The sequence below is a fragment of the Otolemur garnettii genome, unplaced genomic scaffold (genome assembly GCF_000181295.1).
Source record: "Otolemur garnettii isolate 467f Iridium unplaced genomic scaffold, OtoGar3 scaffold00008, whole genome shotgun sequence".
NCBI lineage: Eukaryota > Metazoa > Chordata > Mammalia > Primates > Galagidae > Otolemur > Otolemur garnettii.
Genome location: NW_003852403.1, coordinates 37,600,197 through 37,620,653, shown reverse-complemented (window position 1 = coordinate 37,620,653; position 20,457 = coordinate 37,600,197). Strand labels below are relative to the sequence as shown.

Here is a 20,457-nt window from a genome sequence, read left to right as displayed (position 1 = left end):
ACAGGTGCCCGCCACAATGCCTGGCCATTTTTTGGTTGCAGCCATCATTGTTGTTTGGTGGATCCGGGCTGGATTCGAACCCGGCACCTTAGGTGTACGTGGCTGGCGCCTTAGCCGGTTGAGCTACAGGCGCCGAGCCTTCAGAAAGACTTTTTAGGCATTAACAAATATGTGGGTTCCTCCACTCCCTGTTTTTCACTAGTCATGAGCGCTGCTCTGCCTTTTGACTTTTTTCCTTTTATCAATATTTCTATATGAGTATGTAAAGAGTTCTTTCATTCTTTTTACAGCTGCATAGTATTTCATTATGAATGTATCATAATTCCTTTACCGACACTTACTAAGAATCCAACTTCTTGTAACTATGCACACTGGGGCAGCAAATTATCTTGTAGCTACATTGCTGTACTCAAGTGCAAGAAGAGTTTAAGATAAATCCCTAGAATTGGAACTGCTGAGTCAAAAGGCACATGCATTTTTAATTTTGACAATGTCATATTGCCCTGCATACTAATTTACACACAGCTATGAGGCATAAAAATGCCTGTTTCTACACAGCCATACCCAACCCAGTATCTCGTTAAAATTTCGAATTTTTTTGCTCATTTGATATATAAAAAATGGGGTCTCAAATGGATTTTTACTTTTCTCTAGCTAGGAGGAAAGTGGAGTCATTTTTTCTTGTTTAGGAGCCATCTCTGTTAACCAAATCATCTCTCAGACACAGTTCCTGCGGTAGCCGCCAGAGGTCTGAGCAGTTCCGTCCAGCCGTGCTGGGAGCGAGCGCGAATCCCCAAAGATTGGCGCAGTCCGGCGGCTGGCGGGGCCCAGTCACCATCGCTGCAGCGTGGGCGCAGGGGGCAGGGGTCACTTGGCCCTGGGCACATTGGTGGCGCCCACGGCAGAGACAAGAAGGTTGTCAGGACGAAGTCTTTGGAAACAGTAAGATGGTCAGTGTAAGATATGGGATATGGTTGCATCAGCGAGAATGACACTAAGGAAGATTTATCCGTATACCAGGTCATAAGGAATGACCCCCCGAAGATGGAGCGACCGTGGAGTTCTATGCTGTTGAAGGAGAAAAAGGTGCAAACGTCACGGCCCTGACGGAGTTCCAGCTCAAGGGACTGAATCTGCAGCAGATCGTAGCCATTGTGGATGCCATCCAGGTCGCAGGGGTTCCCCACGCAGTTACCAGCAGAATTTCAGAGGCGGTGACAGTGGGGAGAGGGAGGGAGCCCCCGCACCTCGCCCCGCAGGCAGCCCCCAGGGGCGCAGGCCGGTGTTCCAACCCCCAGTGCCGGGAGAGGGAGTGGAGGGTGCGGACGCCAGGCGCGCAGGAGCAGAGGTGGAGGGGAGAGGCAGGGTGGGTATCCCGGCTGCAGACCAGCATCCCGCAGGGGCCGTCCTCGCGAAAGACAGCTTGGAGAGGACGCCGGGAAGATAGTAAGGTGAACAGAGGCTAGACGCAAGGTCAGCAGCCGCCTCGGCGTGGCGCCGCCGCAACTTGGGTTACCAACGCAGACGCCCGGAAAACCCTCAACCACAGAGATGGCTGAGAGACAAAAGCAGGCCATGCACCAGCTGAGGGTTCGCCTGTTCCCGGGGCTGAGCGAGGCGGGGCTGAGTTGATGCCGGGTTACCATCGCTACATCATCCCGCAAGAAGAAATGAATATGAAATTCCAGCAATAAGAAACGCGCTCGGAGCTGAAGCCCTTGAGTACTTGCTTTTTTCCCGTTGACTAGATAAATAGAAGTATTTGCACTATCTGTGCAACATGGAGTTTTATTACTTTTACCTAAAGATGTATTTTTAATGGTAATGATAAACGTGTTTTTGATTTTTTTTCAATGTGTCATTAAAGGTTTTTAAATTGCTGCCCTGTAGTCTCAGCTACTAGGGAGGCTGAGGCAAGAGAATCGCTTAAGCCCAGGAGTTGGAGGTTGCTGTGAGCTGTGTGACGCCACGGCACTCTACCAAGGGTGATAAAGTGAGACTCTGTCTCTACTAAAAAAAAAAAAAAAAGTTTTTAAATTGCTAATCTGGTCAAGCTGAGATTTTTAAAGAACAAATTTACAACTTGTTTTTTTTTAAGTTAAGAGAATGCAAGCACCTATAAATAAAGGTCTTAAATAGTAAAAATAAGGCCAGATGTGGTGGCTCACGCCTGTAATCCTCGCACTCTGGGAGGCCTAGGCGGGTGGATTGCCTGAGATCACAGGTTCCAGACCAGCCTGAGCAAAAGTGAGACCCTCTCCCCTCTACCTGCCCCCCCCCCAATAAAAATATAGCCAGCCGTTGTGGCGGGCGCCTGTAGTCCCAGCTACTCGGGAGGCTGAGGCAAGAAGATCGCTTGAACCCAAGAGTTTGAGGTTGCTATGAGCTATGATGCTACAGGACTCTACTGAGGGCAACAAAGTGAGACTCTATCTCAAAAAAAAAAAAAAAAAGTAAAGATAAATCAAAGAGCTCTGGAGGAAGAGGTCCTCTCCTAGTCCTTTGTTTCTTCAGTCTCCCTTAACCTAGAGAGGTAGTAGCTACTGCCCTTGCTCCCCAATAGGTTCCTGAGTCTTCTTTTACTCTTATTAGCATTTAACTAATAGTTAATCATTTTATACATTACCTTTTTCTATTCAAATCACTATTGTGATTTCTCTCTCCTGACTGAACCTGAACTGATGTCATCATTTTGTAAAAATTCACAAGATTATGCTCAAAAGTTGTACATTTGGGGATGTTTCATTATTTTTTATTGTTTGGGATTCATTGAGGGTACAAAAATTAGGTTACACTGGTTGCATTTGTTAGGTAAATTCCCTCTCATAATCGTGTCCCACCCCCAAGAGGTGTGCCATACTTCGTGACCCCCTTCCTGGCTCCCTCATTCCCAATCCCATCATCTTGTATTAGGTCATTCCTTGCCTTCACATTAGAATTGAGTACACTGGATTCTTGCTTCTCCATTCTTGTGATGCTTTACTAAGAGGAATGCATTCCACCTCAATCCAGGTTAATACAAAAGATGTGAAGTCTCCATCTTTTTTAGTGGCTGAATAGTATTACATGGTGTACATATACCACAGCTTATTAATCCATTTCTGGGTTGGTGGGCATTCATTTTGGTGAATGTAAATTGAGCTGTGATAAACAGTCTAGTGCAAATGTCCTTATGATAAAATGATTTTTTTTCTTCTGGGTAGATGCCCAGTAATGGGATTGCAGGATCAAATGGGAGATCTAATATAGCTAACGAGAAAACAACCAAAGCAAACAGACAACCTTCAGAATGGGAAAAGATATTTACACGTTATGAATTGGACAGAAGCTTGATAACTAGAATTTACAGAGAACTCAAATTAATCAACAAAAAAAAGAGCCCAACAATCCCATATATCACTGGGCAAAAGACATGAATAGAAGCTTCTTTAAAGAAGACGGATGAAAGGCTAACAAACATTTGAAAAAAATGCTCATTGTCCCTAATCATCAGAGAAATGCAAATCAAAACCACCCTGAGATATCACCTAACTCCAGTGAGAATGGCCCACATCACAAAGTCCTGAAGCTGCAGATTCTAGCATGGATGTGAAGAGAAGGGAACACTTTAACACTACTGGTGGGACTGCAAATTAATACAACCTTTTTGGAAGTATGGGTGTTTCATTTTTGGCGTATTATTTATTCAGGTAATTTTTTTTTTTTTTTGAGACAAAATCTCACTTTGTTGTCCTCAGTAGAGTGCCTTGGGGTCACAGCTCACAGCAACCTCAAATTCTTGGGCTTAAGTGATTCTTTTGCCTCAGCCTCCCAAGTAGTTTGCACTACAGGTATCCGCCACAATGGGCAGTTGTAGTTGTAGTTGTTGTCATTGTTTAGCAGGCCCGGGCTAGGTTCAAACCTGCCAGCCTAGTGCATGTGGCTAGCACCATAACCATTGTGCATGGGCTGCCAAGCCGTATTCAGGTAATTATCAACATAATAATAAATGTGTATTACTAAAAGATCTCTTTCTTTTTTTTTTTTTTTGGAGACAGAGCCTCAAGTTGTCACCCTGGGTAGAGTGCCAAGGCATCCCAGCTCACAGCAACCTCAAACTCTTGGGCTTAAGTGATTCTCTTGCCTCAGCCTCCCAAGTAGCTGGGACTACAGGTGCCTGCCACAACACCTGGCTGTTTTTTGGGTGTAGTTGTCATTGTGGTTTGGCAGGCCAGGCTGGATTTGAACCTACCAGCTCTGGTGTTTGTGGCTGGCACCTTAGCTGCTTGAGCTACAGCTTGCTGCGCCATACTAAAAGATCTTGAACTTGTTACCTTTCAGTTCCAGCTAGAGATTGTTTCTTGCAAATTTTAAGCTAGAGATAGTCCATATTTATGCAGGACACATCTTTCAAGGGTTCAAAGTGTATCACAGTGGCTGGTGAATGCTGTTAATTTGTACAAATCTATTAAAAAATCAACATTCAGGCTGGGCATGGTGGCTCACCCCTGTAATCCTAGCACTCTGGGAGGCCAAGGCAGGTGGATTGCTTGAGCTCCTGAGTGCGAGAACCCTGGCTCTACTAAAAATGGAAAAATTGAGGCAAGAGGATCACTTGAGCCGGAGTTGGAGGTTGCTGGGAGCTATGACACCATAGCACTCTACCCAAGGCAATTGTCCCTCCACCACCACCCCCCCAAAATCAATATTCAGCAATATTTTAGGAACTACAAAACATAGCTTTTAGCATAAAGTTCAAGTGCTTCAGTATGGCATATATAGTTGGCATATTTTGGAATGCCTGTCCTAACTCAGAGAGGAATTAGTTCTGCTCTTCATATTTTGGAATGCCTGTCCTAACTTCTCTAGAGGAATTAGTTTTGTTCTTTAGCTTTTGTCTGTACCATGTAATCCCCTTAAAAAATCTTTATTAAGATATAATTCAGGCTCAGCACCTGTGGCTCAAGTAGCTAAGGCACCAGCCACGTACACCCAAGGTAGCAGGTTCGAATCCAGTCCGGGCCCGCCAAACAACGACGGCCGCAACCAAAAAATATAGCCAGGCGTTGTGGTGTGCGCCTGTGGTCCCAGCTACTCGGGAGGCTGAGGCAGGAGACTCGCTTGAGCCCAGGAGTTGGAAGTTGCTGTGAGCTGTGATGCCACAGCACTCTACCCAGGGAGACAGCTTGAGTCTCCTGTATCAAAAAAAAAAAAAGATATAATTCACTTATGATAAAGTTTATCCTTTGAAGTATACAGTTCAATGGTTTTTAGTACATTCATAGAACTGTGCAAACAACACCCCCAAAAGAAACCCTGTACCTATTAGCACTCACTTCCCATGTTCCCTTCAAACTCCTGGCAACTTTGTCTCCCTCAATTTGTTTATTCTGGAAATTTCATATAGATCAGTGATTCTCAACCTGTGGGTTGCAGCCCATAAGAACTGTATTAGAGGCATTAGGAGGGTTGAGAACCACTGATATAGATCATATGTGTGGTCTTTTATGTCTGGTTTCTTTCACCTAGCATCATTTTAAAAGGCTTATTCATGTTGTAGCATGCATCCAGTATTTCATTCCTTTTTGTGCTTGAATTATATTCCAATATGTGGATATATCATGTTTTGTTTATTCACTTATCAATTGATGGACATTTGCATTGTTTCCACTTTTTGGCTATTGTCAATAGTGCTCCTATGATCTTCACATATAATTGTGTAAGTATATTTCAATTTACAAAAAACTTACTTAAAAAAATGTACTTCAGGCTGGGTACCGTGACTCATACCTATAATCCTAGCACTTTGGGAGGAGGGAGGATTGACTGAATTCAGGAGCTGGAGAACAGACAGAGCAAGAATGAGATCTCGTCTCTACTTAAAAATAGAAAACTAGCCAGGTGTTATGGTCCCAGCTACTTAGGAGGCTGAGGAAAGAGGATAGTTTGAACCCAGGAACTTGAGGGTGCTATGAACTATGAGGCCATGACACTCTACCCAGGGCAACAGAGTGAGACTCTTGTCTTAAAAAAAAGGAATACTTCATTACTCATGCCATGTTTCAAGGTCATGTTGAGTATCCACAGTGTAGATTTCTGAAAATCTTAAAGTATACAGATTAAGTGGATGGCAAAGTGGTCAGGATTTTGCTAATGAAGGAAATAGAGAAAAGCCCACAGTTTTAGTCTTTTCCTTTGAGTAAACAATAATAGTGCTTTTGAATTTGTTTGAGGAAAAAAAAATCCTTTGTCTGCCTACCATCAGGCATATTACCCTACTTAGGCAGATATTCTGAGTTCAAAGGCTTTGAGGTGGTAGCATTTTTCAAAAATTGAAATGGAAACCCTGGCGGTTATGGCACCAGCCACATACACTGAGGGTGAGGGGTTCAAACCTGGCCCTGGGCAGCTAAACAACTACAACAAAAAAATTAGCCAGGCATTGTGGCAGGCGCCTGTAGTCCCAGCTACTTGGGAGGCTGAGGCAAGAGAATTGTTTAAACCCAAGAGTTTGAGGTTGCTGTGAGCTGTGACGTAACAGCACTCTACCGAGGGTGACATAGTGGGACTCTGTCTCAAAACAAAAACAAACAAACAAACAAACAAAAACAAAAAGGAGGGTGGCGCCTGTGGCTGAAAGGAGTAGGGCACCAGCCCTACATGTTGGAGGTGGCAGGTTCAAACCCAGCTGTGGCTAAAAAACTGCAAAAAAAAAAAAAAAAAAAAAAGGAAGCCCTGGCTACTATAGTTCAAGATAATCTTATCTGCATGAAGGAGGTCACTGAAGTGAAGACGACATTTGTGAAAGATTTCTACTTTGCAGGCATTACTGGGAAATAGTGATTGGCCTAAACATTGAGCCCTCCTTCAACCACAGCATGCCCAAATTCCTAATGTTTACTTCTAGTCTGTGAGCTACCAAGCAGATCCCAATGATAAGTTTATTTCTCTGTCTGGATGAATTACAAGGGCAGCAAAATGCTGACAGTGCTTCATTCCCTTAGGTGGCTTTCAGTAGAGGCATCCCAGTGGCTCCCTGAAAGTGAGCCAGTGGGCAGCTCATTTGCTGTTCTTGCTGGTTCCAGGTGTTAAACTTATCAGAAACTTTGACAGTCTGATAGGGTCAGGTCAAGGTGGTTCTTTCTGAAGTCAGCCTGTTGTTTAATGTTGTTTGTACCTTTCATGGTTAATTACCCAATTTACAGTGGTTTTATATCTTTTTAAAGTTGTTTTATTGCAAAATAAAAACTGGCAAAAATAAAAAAAGGGTTAAACTGTATTTCCATTTTAGAAACTCAAAAAGAACTAGTTTTTTTTTTTTTTTTTTTTTTTTTGAGATAGGGTGTTACTCTGTCACCCCTGCTAGAATGCAATTGTAGTCATCATGGCTCACTGCAACTCCAAATTCCTGGGTTGAAGTGATCCTCCTGAATAGCTGGGACTACAGGTGCACACCACCACACCTGGCTAATTTTGTTAATTTTTTGTAGAGACAGGGGTCTCTTGCTCAGGCTGGTCTCAAACTCCTAATTCTTCGGTTCAAGTGATTCTCCCACTTTGGCCTCCCAAAGTGTTGGGATTACAGGTGTAAGCCACCTCACCCAGCCAAGATACACATTCTGATCTTAAATGAATGCTTTCTTTTCAACTTCATAAAATGTTTAGCATGCCCCAGCATGTACTGGTGCTGTTCTTGTGCTGGGATACAATAGTAAATAAAAGTAAAAAATTGTCACCCTGTTGGTCTTATGTTCTTGTGCTAACAATAACATCACATGGCAAAGTCAGATTGGTTGAGCACTTCTAAGACTCTGAACATCTCAAAGGGGGGGTTTGCTCACCATTTTACCCCAGGACTTAGCACAGTACTTGGTGCATATATAGGTCAACATTTACTAGAGTTGTTTATGTTGTTCACATACAGCACACTTGGCCTGGCAGTTTTCAGTAAAATGCATAAATCCATGTAGAACTGACCAAAATGATGGTCTGCCTCCATAGCTTACCCACAAGGCCTCCACAAGTAGTCAGCTGCAAACCTTCCTTCCTTCTCCTTGGTTAGTATCATCGCTTCAGGAAGGTAATTAAGACAGCCTACCACCCTTACCATTTCTAACAGGCATATCAGGTGTCAGGCAGTAGAGAAGCAGCAACCATGAGATTCTAGTGAACAGAAGAAAGGTTATGGGCAAATAAACCCCTATTATGTACTTAAATTCATACAAGTTTAGTTCTCCTATATGTCGAACTCTGTCTAGAATCTCACTTAATCCTCACAGTAACCCAGGAGATATATTTTATAATCTTAATTTTGAGGAAACCAAGGGTCTGAGAGGTAACATTTACTTGTCCTACAACTAAGTATCAGATAGACTATGCATCCAGGACAGTTCCACTCTGTGCCATATCTCCTCTGCTAGTCTGCCTCTCAACTGGGGGTAATGATATAACCTAGAATCAATACAATCCCCATGGATTAAAGGGAAGCTTTTTTTTTTTTTTGAGACAGAGCCTCACTTTGTGGCCCTTGGTAGAGTGCTGTGGCATTATAGCTCACAGCAACCTCAAATTCTTGAGCTCAAGTGATTCTCTTGCCTCAGCCTCCCTAGTAGCTGGAACTACAGGTGCTGACTACAATGCCCAGCTATTTTTAGAGACTAGGTCTCTGGCTCAGGCTGGTCTTGAACCTGTGAGCTCAGGCAATCCACCCACCTCGGCCTCCCAGAGTGCTAGGCATGAGCTACCAAGCCCCGCCCTGGGAAGTTTCCTTTATTTGATTTACTCATTTAGATAATTTTATCTATTTCAGAAATTTTACAGTTCTTAGTATCTCAGAAGCAGCATTTGTGTTCTCAACCCACTGGAATACACTTTGATCCAGTGGCATGAGATCAGTCACAGATCCTGTCTAGCTGGGTGTCTCATATTCAGTCCAAGAAGCTCTGAGGGTGGGGGAATACATTTTAATCATTAGAACATACTTGGAACTTAGGGTGTCCTGCTTTCAAAATTAAGACAAATCCTCTATTCGGGCTTGAAAAATTCAGATTTTTACTTAAACTCATACCAGTATCTGCTTCTTTCTCAATCTACTAAAAAAACAAAAAAGGTCTCACCAGTATGCTGTTGTGATAAAGAGAATCATGTTCCAATACAAGATACTGGAAGACAAAGAACAAAAAAAAAGTAGGTACAGAATTAATGAACTGTTCTGGGATTTGTTCAACAAAGTAAACCTGGAGAACATAAAAATTGTTTATTCAACCTAATCCAGCCAGTATTAAGACAGTCTGCTAAATTAAAAAACAAGACATTTAAGAAAAAAAAATCACAGCAAAGTTAGCAAGGCAAGTGACTAATTAAGTCACTAGTTTAATTTTATATTCTTCACAGTCATTTGATAACCATGTAATGATAAACAATATTTTCAGCCACTTTGAATAGAGATAAGTTAACTTCTGCAAAGAACAAAATTCTACTAGTCATCATTGAATTTTATAAAAGAGGCTTAAAACATTAAAGTTTCTAGAAATAACAATAGAGCAATATGAAAACTGGAGAACAAAATACACCCACCCACCCACAAGTCTACATCATCCCTTTAATTTGTCCCCAACTTCCTTTCTTTTACTTCTTCATTCACTTTTCCTAGAGTGCAAACAGACTACTTAGTGATTAAGAAACATCTACTGCTCTGTTGGGGCCATTTGGGGCCTAAAGTGCCTCTGTTTCTTTAATTTCTCAGTTAATCCCAGAAATAGTCTTCTGAGATAAGACTATTTGCAATTCAGAGATGAAGAAAACTGCAGCTGAAAAGTTGCTTGGCCAAGGTCATATGTAAGCTTATTATTAAATGCTGAATTATGTTTGGAACCCAGGTCCATCCAACTTGAAGTCTGCCCAAGTTCTTTTGCTGTTTCACAGCTGGCAGTTCGCCTTTCTGGAAAGACTGGCACATGGTATTTCTTGAGCTAAGGCTCTTTAGATTTAAGTGTTCAATTCCAGGGGTAGAGGCAACTCTGGTCCTCAGGCACTTGCAGTTTCCTCCTGCTATCCCTAGAAATCCCTCCCTCTCCCAGCCCTCCTAAGCCCTGATGCCAGTAAACCCAAGCAGCTACTCCCCATCTTGGCCATTAAAGTAGTGAATAGGAAACTGTGTGCTTGCATAACTTTAGTTAAACTGCCTGAAAGTTGTTCTATGAGAAAAATGATGCAAGAAATGTCGATTTAGTGTATTTTTTCACATTAAAAATTAAAGACAAGCCAATAAATATATTTTGTAATTATAACTTTATAATCTAAGTTTTTTAATATATAATCATACTTTATATTTTCCCTTCAGAACTATAGCAGTGTTCTTAATAAGGCTCACCTGTAAGTCAAAACTTCCCTTTCTCCCCGAATAATACAACTTTGAATGTTCAACAGCCATTCATATAAACATGTTATAACTCAAAATTAAGACATTTCATAATTTAGAAAGGTACTAGGCTTTAATTACTTAAGTTAACATACATTATTGCAATCAAACATAGCTCAATCTATATTTGCTACACTCCTAAAGTGGCCACTTGTCAGTAAGGGGAAACATTTACTATTGTCATGCACTAGATACTGTGAACAAGAAAATAAATAGGGTTTTTGGAAGTATCTTTTTAAAATTTAATTTTAACTAAAAATAACTGCAAGACCATCTGGATTGCTGAACATTAAAATGGCCACTCTATTGATAATGGCTTAAAATAAATAATTGATTTTGAAAAATGTATACAAAACTAGTTAAACAGTGATTATTAAGGTGCTAGCCTCATCAATATGACAAGCAATTAAAATCTAGAAATATTAGTATTGGTCTTCTATAATAAACTGACTTAAATCAAAAACAATGACCTCAGTATTTACTAAAGACTTATTGTTTCCATAATTTTCTCCTCATTGACTGTTATAAAAACAAAGAGCTCAAGGCCTCACCTTGGTTTTATTCACTGCTGGTTTTCTACTGTTGAAACTAGACTGTGAACTCTGTATGAGCTGGGACGAAGTCTGTCTTGTTCACCACTGTATCCCACAGCACTGGGCACAGTGCCTGGGCAGGTAAGAGGTGATCAACAAATAGCTAAATAACTAAATCAGAGTGGAAGAGGAAAGTAACTTTATTGATTTTTTTGTTTTTTTGCAAATCATTCTATTCAAACTACTATAAACTGGCAGCTCTAATTTCTAGAAATATGGATTTAAAAACCCTATTCCAGAGATGGAAGGATCTGATCTCACACACACACACACACACGCGGTAATCAAGACCTGTATGAGTTAAAATTACGTTATGAACTTTGATGTCACCATTATATACATAAAATTTAATAGTGAAAAAGTGATCTGGAAGCCCTGTGAATTTTTACCCTACATATTTTGGAGGACATTACGTGGGTTAAGGAAAACACGACAAAGTCTTATTTGTTCAGGTAATCGTTTGAGTGTTTACATACATTTTTAGTTTGTTATTCATTTATAACTAATTGGTTTACTTTTCCTCATATTAACATAGGCTCCTGTTTAGTATGTAATCAAATTATGCCAGTGAGAAAAATCCTTATAGTATTTTCAATGAGTTGCTGATTTTAAGAAAACACTGAACATGAACATGTACAAAAGAGGCATTTGAATAAAATAGCATGTGCATTTTTTAATATTTGCACTGTTTGATCTTTACATTCCTGTCTGGAGAAAATATGAACAAAACCCAAGTATACCATGCTACGATGTTCAGATGACTGTTGTAAAAGAAGTACATACAAGACAATGAAAACAAATCACATCCTTAGGTTCCGTGATTACTGAAGACGATTTCCCCTGCCCTAAGTGCTTTATTATATTTCTTAAAAAATATAGGAGCAGCAGCTTATCACAAGTCTCCACAAGTGCATTAATGATGGAATCAAAACAAGACAACAGATTCGTAAGGATGAGAGGACTGAAGAACAACTAGAAGTCAGTTTTATGCTTCTTCTTGCTCTGGATAATTTAGAATTTTGCGGTGTGCCTGACGTAAATATTGCTGCTGTTTGAAGTAAACCTTAAATGCTCCTTTTATGGCAACAAAGGCAATTCCACCCTAAAATAAAAAGGAAAAATTAGCTTTCTGTAATGCAGGCTTAGAGAAACCTAATAATAAAACAAATTTTACTTAGATCACTAAAGACATAGGATTTGGTGGTAAACTAATTCAAATGACTGCAAATGAAATAGTTTTTCTTTCCTTGTAAGAGGTGAAATGGTGGAGAGGGAGATATTACAGGTAACAGAGGACAGTGATGGCTTCCATCTGAGTAATCCTCCTTCCACTTAACTCTACATCCATTCTGATATAGAAGGGAGAATGCCAGGGCACTATGTGCAGACTGCCACCACAGGAGAAAAGTGGGAATGATAATAACAGCAGCAAACAACTCGGGTGCTTACTATATGCTAATATGTATTTCATTTAATCCTCATGATAATCCTGAGGTAGCTACTATACTAGAGGTAGCCTCCATACTAGAGGGACAGTGAAGTCCAGAAATTTGATTAAGGTTTACAGTAAGGCAATTTCTGTGGTTGAATTTGAACCAGGTAGTCTGACCCCAGAGCAGAAGCTCTTCACCAAAATCCCACTGGCAAGACCCAGGGGAGTTAACAATTCATGCACGTTCTGAGAGATAAACTGCCCCCAGCTTTGTTCTGGAAGACCAGAACTGCTATACTGGTTGCTCCCCTTTTTATTTTCACCCAAACTATTGAATGACAGTGGGGATCAAATGCAGACAAAAGGCACAGAAGCCAAAGACCAAATATTTACAGTCTTCCACCTTTTTAAAACAAATAGTTCATTCTCTTTTGCATGTCACTTGAAAAAAGTATTAAAGCCATCTTACCAAGATTGTCCTTTGTAAATTAGAGTTAACACTACTGAACATCAATTTACCAACTATTGTCGCAATAGTAGGAAAGACAAGGGCTCCACACAAAATTCGGGTAGCAGAGACATGATCTGCTAAAGGATTAGCCTCTGCTGGAATTCGAGGAACAGGACAACCAATCCCTAAAGATAAAAACGCAGTGTATTAGTCTATAAATCAGAAGAACTAGAATATCTTCAAACATTTCTTAAAAGCATGTTATATTTTTACTCCATCATTTAGGCATATTTTATTAACTAGAATTCAGGTCTTTACCTGGAAATATGCTATTCAAAATTTGTAGTTTATTTGAGTATTTGCGCCAAAGTCTAAGTACATAGTCTTCCCAGCGAATCATCTTCCCTAATATCAGCATGACAGGAATAGTAGGAAGTCCAATTAAAAGAAATAGAGGATCAGCTCTCTCCATAACATCCAGACCTTCTTTATGGCCTACAACCTGTGAAAACAGATACCATTTGCTAGAATCAGTGCATTATCTAATGAAATGTGTATTTGAGCTCAGTTCATTTTATAAAAAATGCTTACTTTTAAAAGAATACATAATGAATCTAAAAGTTTTAAAAATAAGCTAGAAAGCTATCAGTCCTGATTTATTCATAAGAAATGTCTCTCATTCAAGGAAAAAGCAAAGTTCCCAAGCTATTTCATATTATATTAGGATTAAAAACCTTTAAAAACGGCTGACCCACACGGACTAGATTTCAATGGAGGGGTCAGAGCCTCTAGTTGTTTCTACTCCTCTTATTTGTTTGGGTCAGTCTGGGCTGTGGGACTGGGAAATATACTAGGTCCTGTTTGTCTTCTAGGAGAACATCTGTTTTCCTAATCTCTCTAGGAGATTAAGCATAGCAAGCCAAAGGGCAAGAATAGCCTTCAAGAAATGGCCCCAAAGCCCACTTCTCTTTGGCTCTTTCTTCTTACTCAGTGGTAAGTTAGATAAGGCGTGATGTCTCTGGCTGGCTAACTGTCTGCTCTGTGGAACTCTCTCTCTCCCCTAAAGTGCACTCTCAATGTCCAGATATGGGGAACTGTAGTAGGAAGTCTAGTTTTGGCATTTTCCCAACCCAGGAACTCTAGGGTAATCCTACCATGAGATAATTAAGCTAATACAGTCCTTTCGCATCCCTATTTGGGTCTTGGAACTATTTCTTAATTGCTTTAGATCCCAGAAGGCAAGGACAAAATTGGCATTCATGAATTTCTACATTCCCACCCTGCAAAATCCTTTTTATTCTCGGCCTTACAATTGTCTCATATCTCCATTCTTTTGGTGAGTGTCTTACTTCTGACTAGAGAATTTTTCTGAAATTTATCAATTGACTTCCCTTTAGCCAAAAGTCACAACCGCTCATAAATTAAACATAATTCTCTGAGGAATTATTCTCGGCAGTTATGACAGGAGAAGGAGATTATTTCAGTCTTGGGCTTCTAGCCCACCCAGGTATCACAAAGTGAGGCAACAGCTTGGATATCTCCTATCCAAAATTTTATAGTTTTTCTGATCACACGTGAGAAATAATCCAGGAAGAAAGGATTGAAAAGGACCTTGTCTATATCTTGACAGGGAGGAGAGAAAAAGAAAGGAGGTAGGAAGGAGGGGAGGAAAGTAGAGAAAAGATTAAAAGCTGCCAGGAAAAAAAAAAAAAAGCTGCCAGGGATGATATACACTCAGGAAAGCAAAGTCCTGTCAAAGTAAATAGAATTTTTCCAAAAATGAGGTGGTCTTTGTGTCAGCTATTACAGCAGATGACTTTTTAGGTAGTCTAGAAGGAGAAAGGAAATAAGGTCAAGATGAAAAGAGTCATGAAAATTGAAATTCTAGACCAAAGACTTGATCCAGGTAAAAAAACATTTTATAAAAGTGTATGAAAAGGGCTTAGTGCCTGTGGCTCAAGTGGCTAAGGTGCCAGTCACATACACCTAAGATGGCGGGTTCAAATCCAGCCCGGGTTCGCCAAACAACAATGACGGCTGCAACCAAAAAATAGCCAGGTGTTGAGGCGGGCACCTGTGGTCCCAGCTACTTGGGAGGCTGAGGCAGGAGACTCGCTTGAGCCCAGGAGTTGGAGGTTGCTGTGAGTTGTGATGTCACAGCACTCTACCCAGGGGGACAGCTTGAGGCTGTCTCAAAAAAAAAAAAAAAGTGTATGAAAAGGACCACATTTCAGGTACAGATATGATTCAGATTCCCACTTGGTTAAATTTATCTATACAAGATGTAACATTAAAGCACAGAAAACTAGCTTCTTTCTCATAGTAAAAAAAGGTTATTGGCTGGGCACAGTGGCTTATGCCTGTAATCCTAGCACTCTGGGAGTCTCAGCGAAGTATCACCTGAAGTCAGGAGCTGGAGAATAGCTTGAACAAAAATGAGACTATCTTTACTAAAAATAGAAAAATTAGCCAGGCATGGTAGCACACCTATAGTGTCAGTTACTTGGGAGGCTGAGGCAGGAGGATTGCTTGAGCCCAGAAGTTTGAGGTTGCTATGAGGTAGGCTGAAGCCACTGCACTTTCTCCCAGGCAACAAAGCAAGACTGTCTCAAAAAAAAAAAAAAAAAAAAAAAGTTGGTATTGAATCTGATATTCTTCTGTGTCTCCAGATAGAATTTCACATCTTATACATGGAGGTTGACCATTTTGAGTTGCCCTAAAGTGAACTGGTCTGGGTCATAAAATTTCATAAACCTCTGTTCCATCATGGTGGCAAAGGTAGACTGGCCCAGATAGTTTTACTTATAATGCTTTTCCAGGAATGTCTATTTTTATAGTTGTGGTGTCATGATAAACACATTGGTTTTTATCCATGGTTCCTGGTTTATAACTCCCTTATTTCTTGTTATAATGCTGGGGTGTGCTTAAGACCTCAGGAGACACAATCTCTTTCTCTGAACTTCTGTCCTGCTTTCACTTGTGCAAGGCAAGACTTTGGTCAAAAGACCCTCATTCCAGAGAGGGTACTACTCCATAACCCAGAATAAAGAATATTGCACAGAGAAGCCAGAAAGAAACTGAACAGACAGGTCTTGGTGGGTTTAGAACATAGGGTTTTCCTCTAATCACACTGCTACATGGTTGTCAACCATGCCTAGGTAATGAAGCCTCCATAAAAAAGAAGGCAGGCTGGCTGGGCGCCTGTGGCTTAAGTGGCTAAGGCGCCAGCCATGTACACCCAAGGTGGTGGGTTGGAATCCAGCCAGGGCCCGCCAAACAATGACGGCTGCAACCAAAAAATAGCCGGGTGTTGAGGCGGGCACCTGTGGTCCCAGCTACTTGGGAGGCTGAGGCAGGAGACTCGCTTGAGCCCAGGAGTTGGAGGTTGCTGTGAGCTGTGATGCCACAGCACTCTACCCAGGGGGACAGCTTGAGGCTTTGTCTCAAAAAAAAAAAAGAAGGCAAGCTTCAGAGAGCTTCCCGGTAGCTGAACTCATGGAAGTTCTAGGAGGGAGCGCATGGAAGCTCCATGTCCCCTTTCCCCACTCCTTACCCTATATATCAATTCATTCTGTATCCTTTGTGATAACCTTTATAATACACCAGTACAAGTGTTCCCTGAGATCCACAAGCCACTCCAGCAAATTAACAGACCCTAAAAGGGGTTTATAGGATAACCAATTTGTAATTGGTGAGTCTGAAGTTCCAGAGGCCCAGATTTGTGATTGGTGGTAGTGGAGTATGGTTTTGGAGACTAGGCCCTCAAGCTGTGGGATATGATGCTACCTCCAGGTAGACGGTATCATAATGGAATTTAAGGATACCCAGCTAGCTGGTGTCAACTTCTTGGTGTGTGTGGGGAAAGCCCCCACATTTGGTCACAGAAGTCTTCTGTTTTAATTACTATTATGTTGGCATGGAGTTTAGAGGAAAAGATAGCTTGAGTTTTACCAAAAAATATAATTTTTACTTTCAATGTAATTATCACTTTAAAGTTACAACTGTGATTTAAATATTCTCACCATGTTAGCAAATAAATTCTTTGTGGTGGTGCCTGCAGCTCAGTGGGTAGGGTGCTGGCTACATACCACAAGGCTGGCAGGTTCAAACCCTGCCTGGGGCGAGCTAAAAACAACAATGACAACTGCAACAAAATAAAATAGCCAGTGTTGTGGAGGGTGCCTGTAGTCCCAGCTACTTGGGAAGCTGAGGCAAGAGAATCAATTAAGCCCATGAGTTTGAGGCTGCTGTGAGCTGTGACGATGGCAAACCTCCCAGGGCAAGCAACATAGTGAGACTCTGTCTCAAAAAAAAATCCCTTGTTGGGTTTATGTGTTCTTTCTTTTATGCTTAGAAATATAAAACATAGCAAACATTCGGGTATGTGTTATACTAAGGAGAAATTTGTTCTTTATTGGTAGCAGTAAAAACCTTACAAGCAGGGGTCTAAGAATGAGGAAATAGGGCAAATAAAGGGTAATAAAGGCCCATAGTCTCCCTTGTTACAGATAAAACAGAGAGATGTTCTGTGCTCAAGCAAGTTAGAAGGGGGCTAAGGTTCATCACTCATACATGTATTCACTCAACTGAATACTGATTTTGTGCCAGACATAGGCCTACGTGCTTGGGATAAAATGATGAGCTAAACAGATGTCTTTCGGAGGTGAGAGAAAATCAAATCAAAGCAGCGTGTAAATATACATTCTGTGAATGATGTACTATAACACCTGTAATATACCACTTGGCACCACAGTCATGCTCAGGGGCAATGAATGAAAGCTGGATAAGCAATGAGCCTGATTACAAAGTTAGTGAATCCTGGCTGTAAATCATGTACATTCTGGTTTCATGCTTCAAGATTTAAAAAAAAAAAAAAAAAAAAAGATTATTTTTAAGACTTCAATTTTGGGATGAAATCCAAAAACTATAGAATGCCTTCTCTAAGACTTTGTTATCCATGTATAAAATAAGGCGCAACAGAATTGTAGGTTTAGAGAAAAAGAGATTGACTGACTGATGCTGCTAAAGAGCTAAAAGATCTTCCTATTTAGGTGGGCTTGCAGATCACTCCTGCAAAAAGGCTGAGTTTAAATCAAGGCCAACGCTTTAAAGTACTGCCTATTAGAACTCAACTCAACTTTTAAATAGAAGTATGGAACATCAATGAAATAGCAGGTTTTCTTAGAATTAAAAATAATTAAATGCTATAATTAAGGGACAATGCTCATGGTGGTTGTCATCACACTGGAGGTGTAAGTGGGAACTAGACTGGATATTAAACTTCCTTTGTTCTAGGATTAAATGTTGCAGCTGCCTCTGGGACCAAGATTTACTTAAGGAGTCCTAAAACTTCTTCCTTGCTATGTGGCACTGGACATGTAAACTCTATCTAAACCAATAAAATAGAAATAATTAATAGCATCTATGTCACAAAATTGTCACAAAGATTAAAGGATCAGTGCTTAAAAGGTGTTTAGGGCTAGGCACCCATAGCACAGTGGTTATAGTGCCAGCCACACACAGAGACTGGTGGGTTCCAACCCAGCCCAGGCCAGTTAAATGATAATGACAACCGCAACAAAAAAATAGCCAGGTGTTGTGGTGGGAGCCTGAGGCAAGAGAATGGCTTGAGTCCAAGAGTTTGAGGTTGCTGTGAGCTGTGACGCCATAGCACTCTACTGAGGGTGACAAAGTGAAACTGTCAAAAAGGTGTTTAGACCAGAGCCTGGAAAAGAAAATTAATCATGTTTTTTCAGTAAAAATGTAAGGGAACTAATAACTGTTGAGTCTAAGACTGGTACATGGAAAAGGAAAGGAAATAAAATGGAAAAAGAACAGTGATCTAATAGCTTAATCTAATTTACTTGAATTACTGAGTTATTATGCAACAAAAGGAAAAAACAAGTCCTAACCACTGCTGATGGTATAGTGGGGTACATTCCCTATCCTAGGTAGGTAAAGTTGTCTTCCTGATACTTTTTTGTTTGTTTGTTTGGAGACAGGGTCTCACTCTGTTGCCCAGGCTAGAGTGCAGTGGTGGCATCATAGCTCATTGCAGCCTCAAACTCTGGGCTCAAGAATACTCCTACCTCAGTCTCCTGAGCAATACAGGTGTGCACCATTATACCTAGCTAATTTTTCTATTTTTTGTAGAGATGGGGTCTTGCTTTTGCTCAGGCTTGTCTTAAACTCCTGGGCTCAAGTGATGCTCCCTCTTCAAACTCCCAAAGTGCTAGGGTTACAGGCCTGAGCCACTGTGTCTGGCCTCTATACTTTTTTTTTTTTTGGAGACAGAATCTGACTTTGTTGCCCTCGGTAGAATGCATGGCGTCATTCAAACTCTTAGGCTCAAGCTATACTCTTTGTCTTAGTCTCCTGAGTAGCTGGGACTACAGGCGCTCTCTACAATGCCTGGCTATTTTTCCAGAGGCAGGGTCTCACTCTTGCACAGGCTTGTCTTGATGACCTGAGCTCAACCAATCCAGTTGCCTCAGACGCTTGAGTTCTAGGATTATAGGCATGAGCCACCGTGCCCATCCTCCCAATATGCCTAAATCACAGCAGTACATACTTATTATAGCTAGTCTCACTCATTTGGGGGTTAAAAAAAGAAATTTTTTCAAGGGAGATAATACACATGAAGGTGATTTCTAAATAGTAACACATAAATATATATGTACTATAATTTTTGCTTCCCTGCTTACATTATTTCTTCTACTCTATCAATCCAAATTAGTTCCTTTAAGAGTCACCTTACTTTTCTCATAATTTAAAATGTTCTTTCACTTAATTGAAATATTATGTAGTCTTCTTCACATTTATTTATATAACCTTGTAACTGTTCTCCAGTTGTTTCAATTATGTACACTTTGTCTTAGACTATATCCCTTGAAGCTGGGATTAGGGCTTTTAATTTATTTATGTTTTCAGCACTACAATTGAGTATTAACTTTTTGAATAAATCACATCATCATGTTTCAAAATGCCAAAATACAGCTGACACCCCTTTTTAGAAGGTACAACCTGTATTTCTTACTTGGCTCCTACTGTTAAAATGCTACATTAGTTATAAAAATTTTTTTACTTACATTGTGCCAGCCTAAAAACTTCCTCCAAAAAAGCCATCCCACTTCTTATGGTCAATAAGCTTTACAGAGAAATCACTCAATCTTAGAGGGCCTCAAATTTCCTCATTTGCAAAAAATATACATCTGCATAATATATTTGTATTATTACATATAATCTGCTCTAAACATCTATGCCTTTGTACATCCTAATAAATTGTCCTGAACCTCCCTGATCTGATGATGTACTGAAACTCATTAGACAGTTCACATCAAACAAAAATCAACATTTATGAAAGCCTTTTACATGGCAGTTTCTGTGTACATGTTATAACAGGGAATACAGAAGTATAAAATTGATTTTACGTTCAAGGAAATTACCTTCTAAGAGGAAAAGTAAGGCCTCTATAGGAAATATACGTAAAGTTAAATAGATATTCTACATAAGAAATGTCATTTGGTTGGTCAGCATTAAGACTAGTTGCCATGAATATAGAGGAAGAAAAAATCACAGCAGG

At 40.5% G+C, this 20,457-nt stretch overlaps 1 protein-coding gene across 1 annotated transcript in view; it reads right to left on the bottom strand.

The window, feature by feature from the left end:
- Positions 1-11,314: 11,314 nt before the first annotated feature.
- MARCH5 (membrane associated ring-CH-type finger 5) overlaps positions 11,315-20,457 on the bottom strand; it is a 67,470-nt gene continuing 58,327 nt past the window's right edge. Inside the window, exons 4-6 of the mRNA XM_003783701.3 lie at positions 13,194-13,377; positions 12,894-13,060; positions 11,315-12,094 (exon numbers count right to left, since the gene is read on the bottom strand). Coding sequence (XP_003783749.1) covers positions 11,978-12,094; positions 12,894-13,060; positions 13,194-13,377 — 468 coding nt within the window. The 3' untranslated portion in view covers positions 11,315-11,977. The remainder of the gene's footprint in view (positions 12,095-12,893; positions 13,061-13,193; positions 13,378-20,457) is intronic.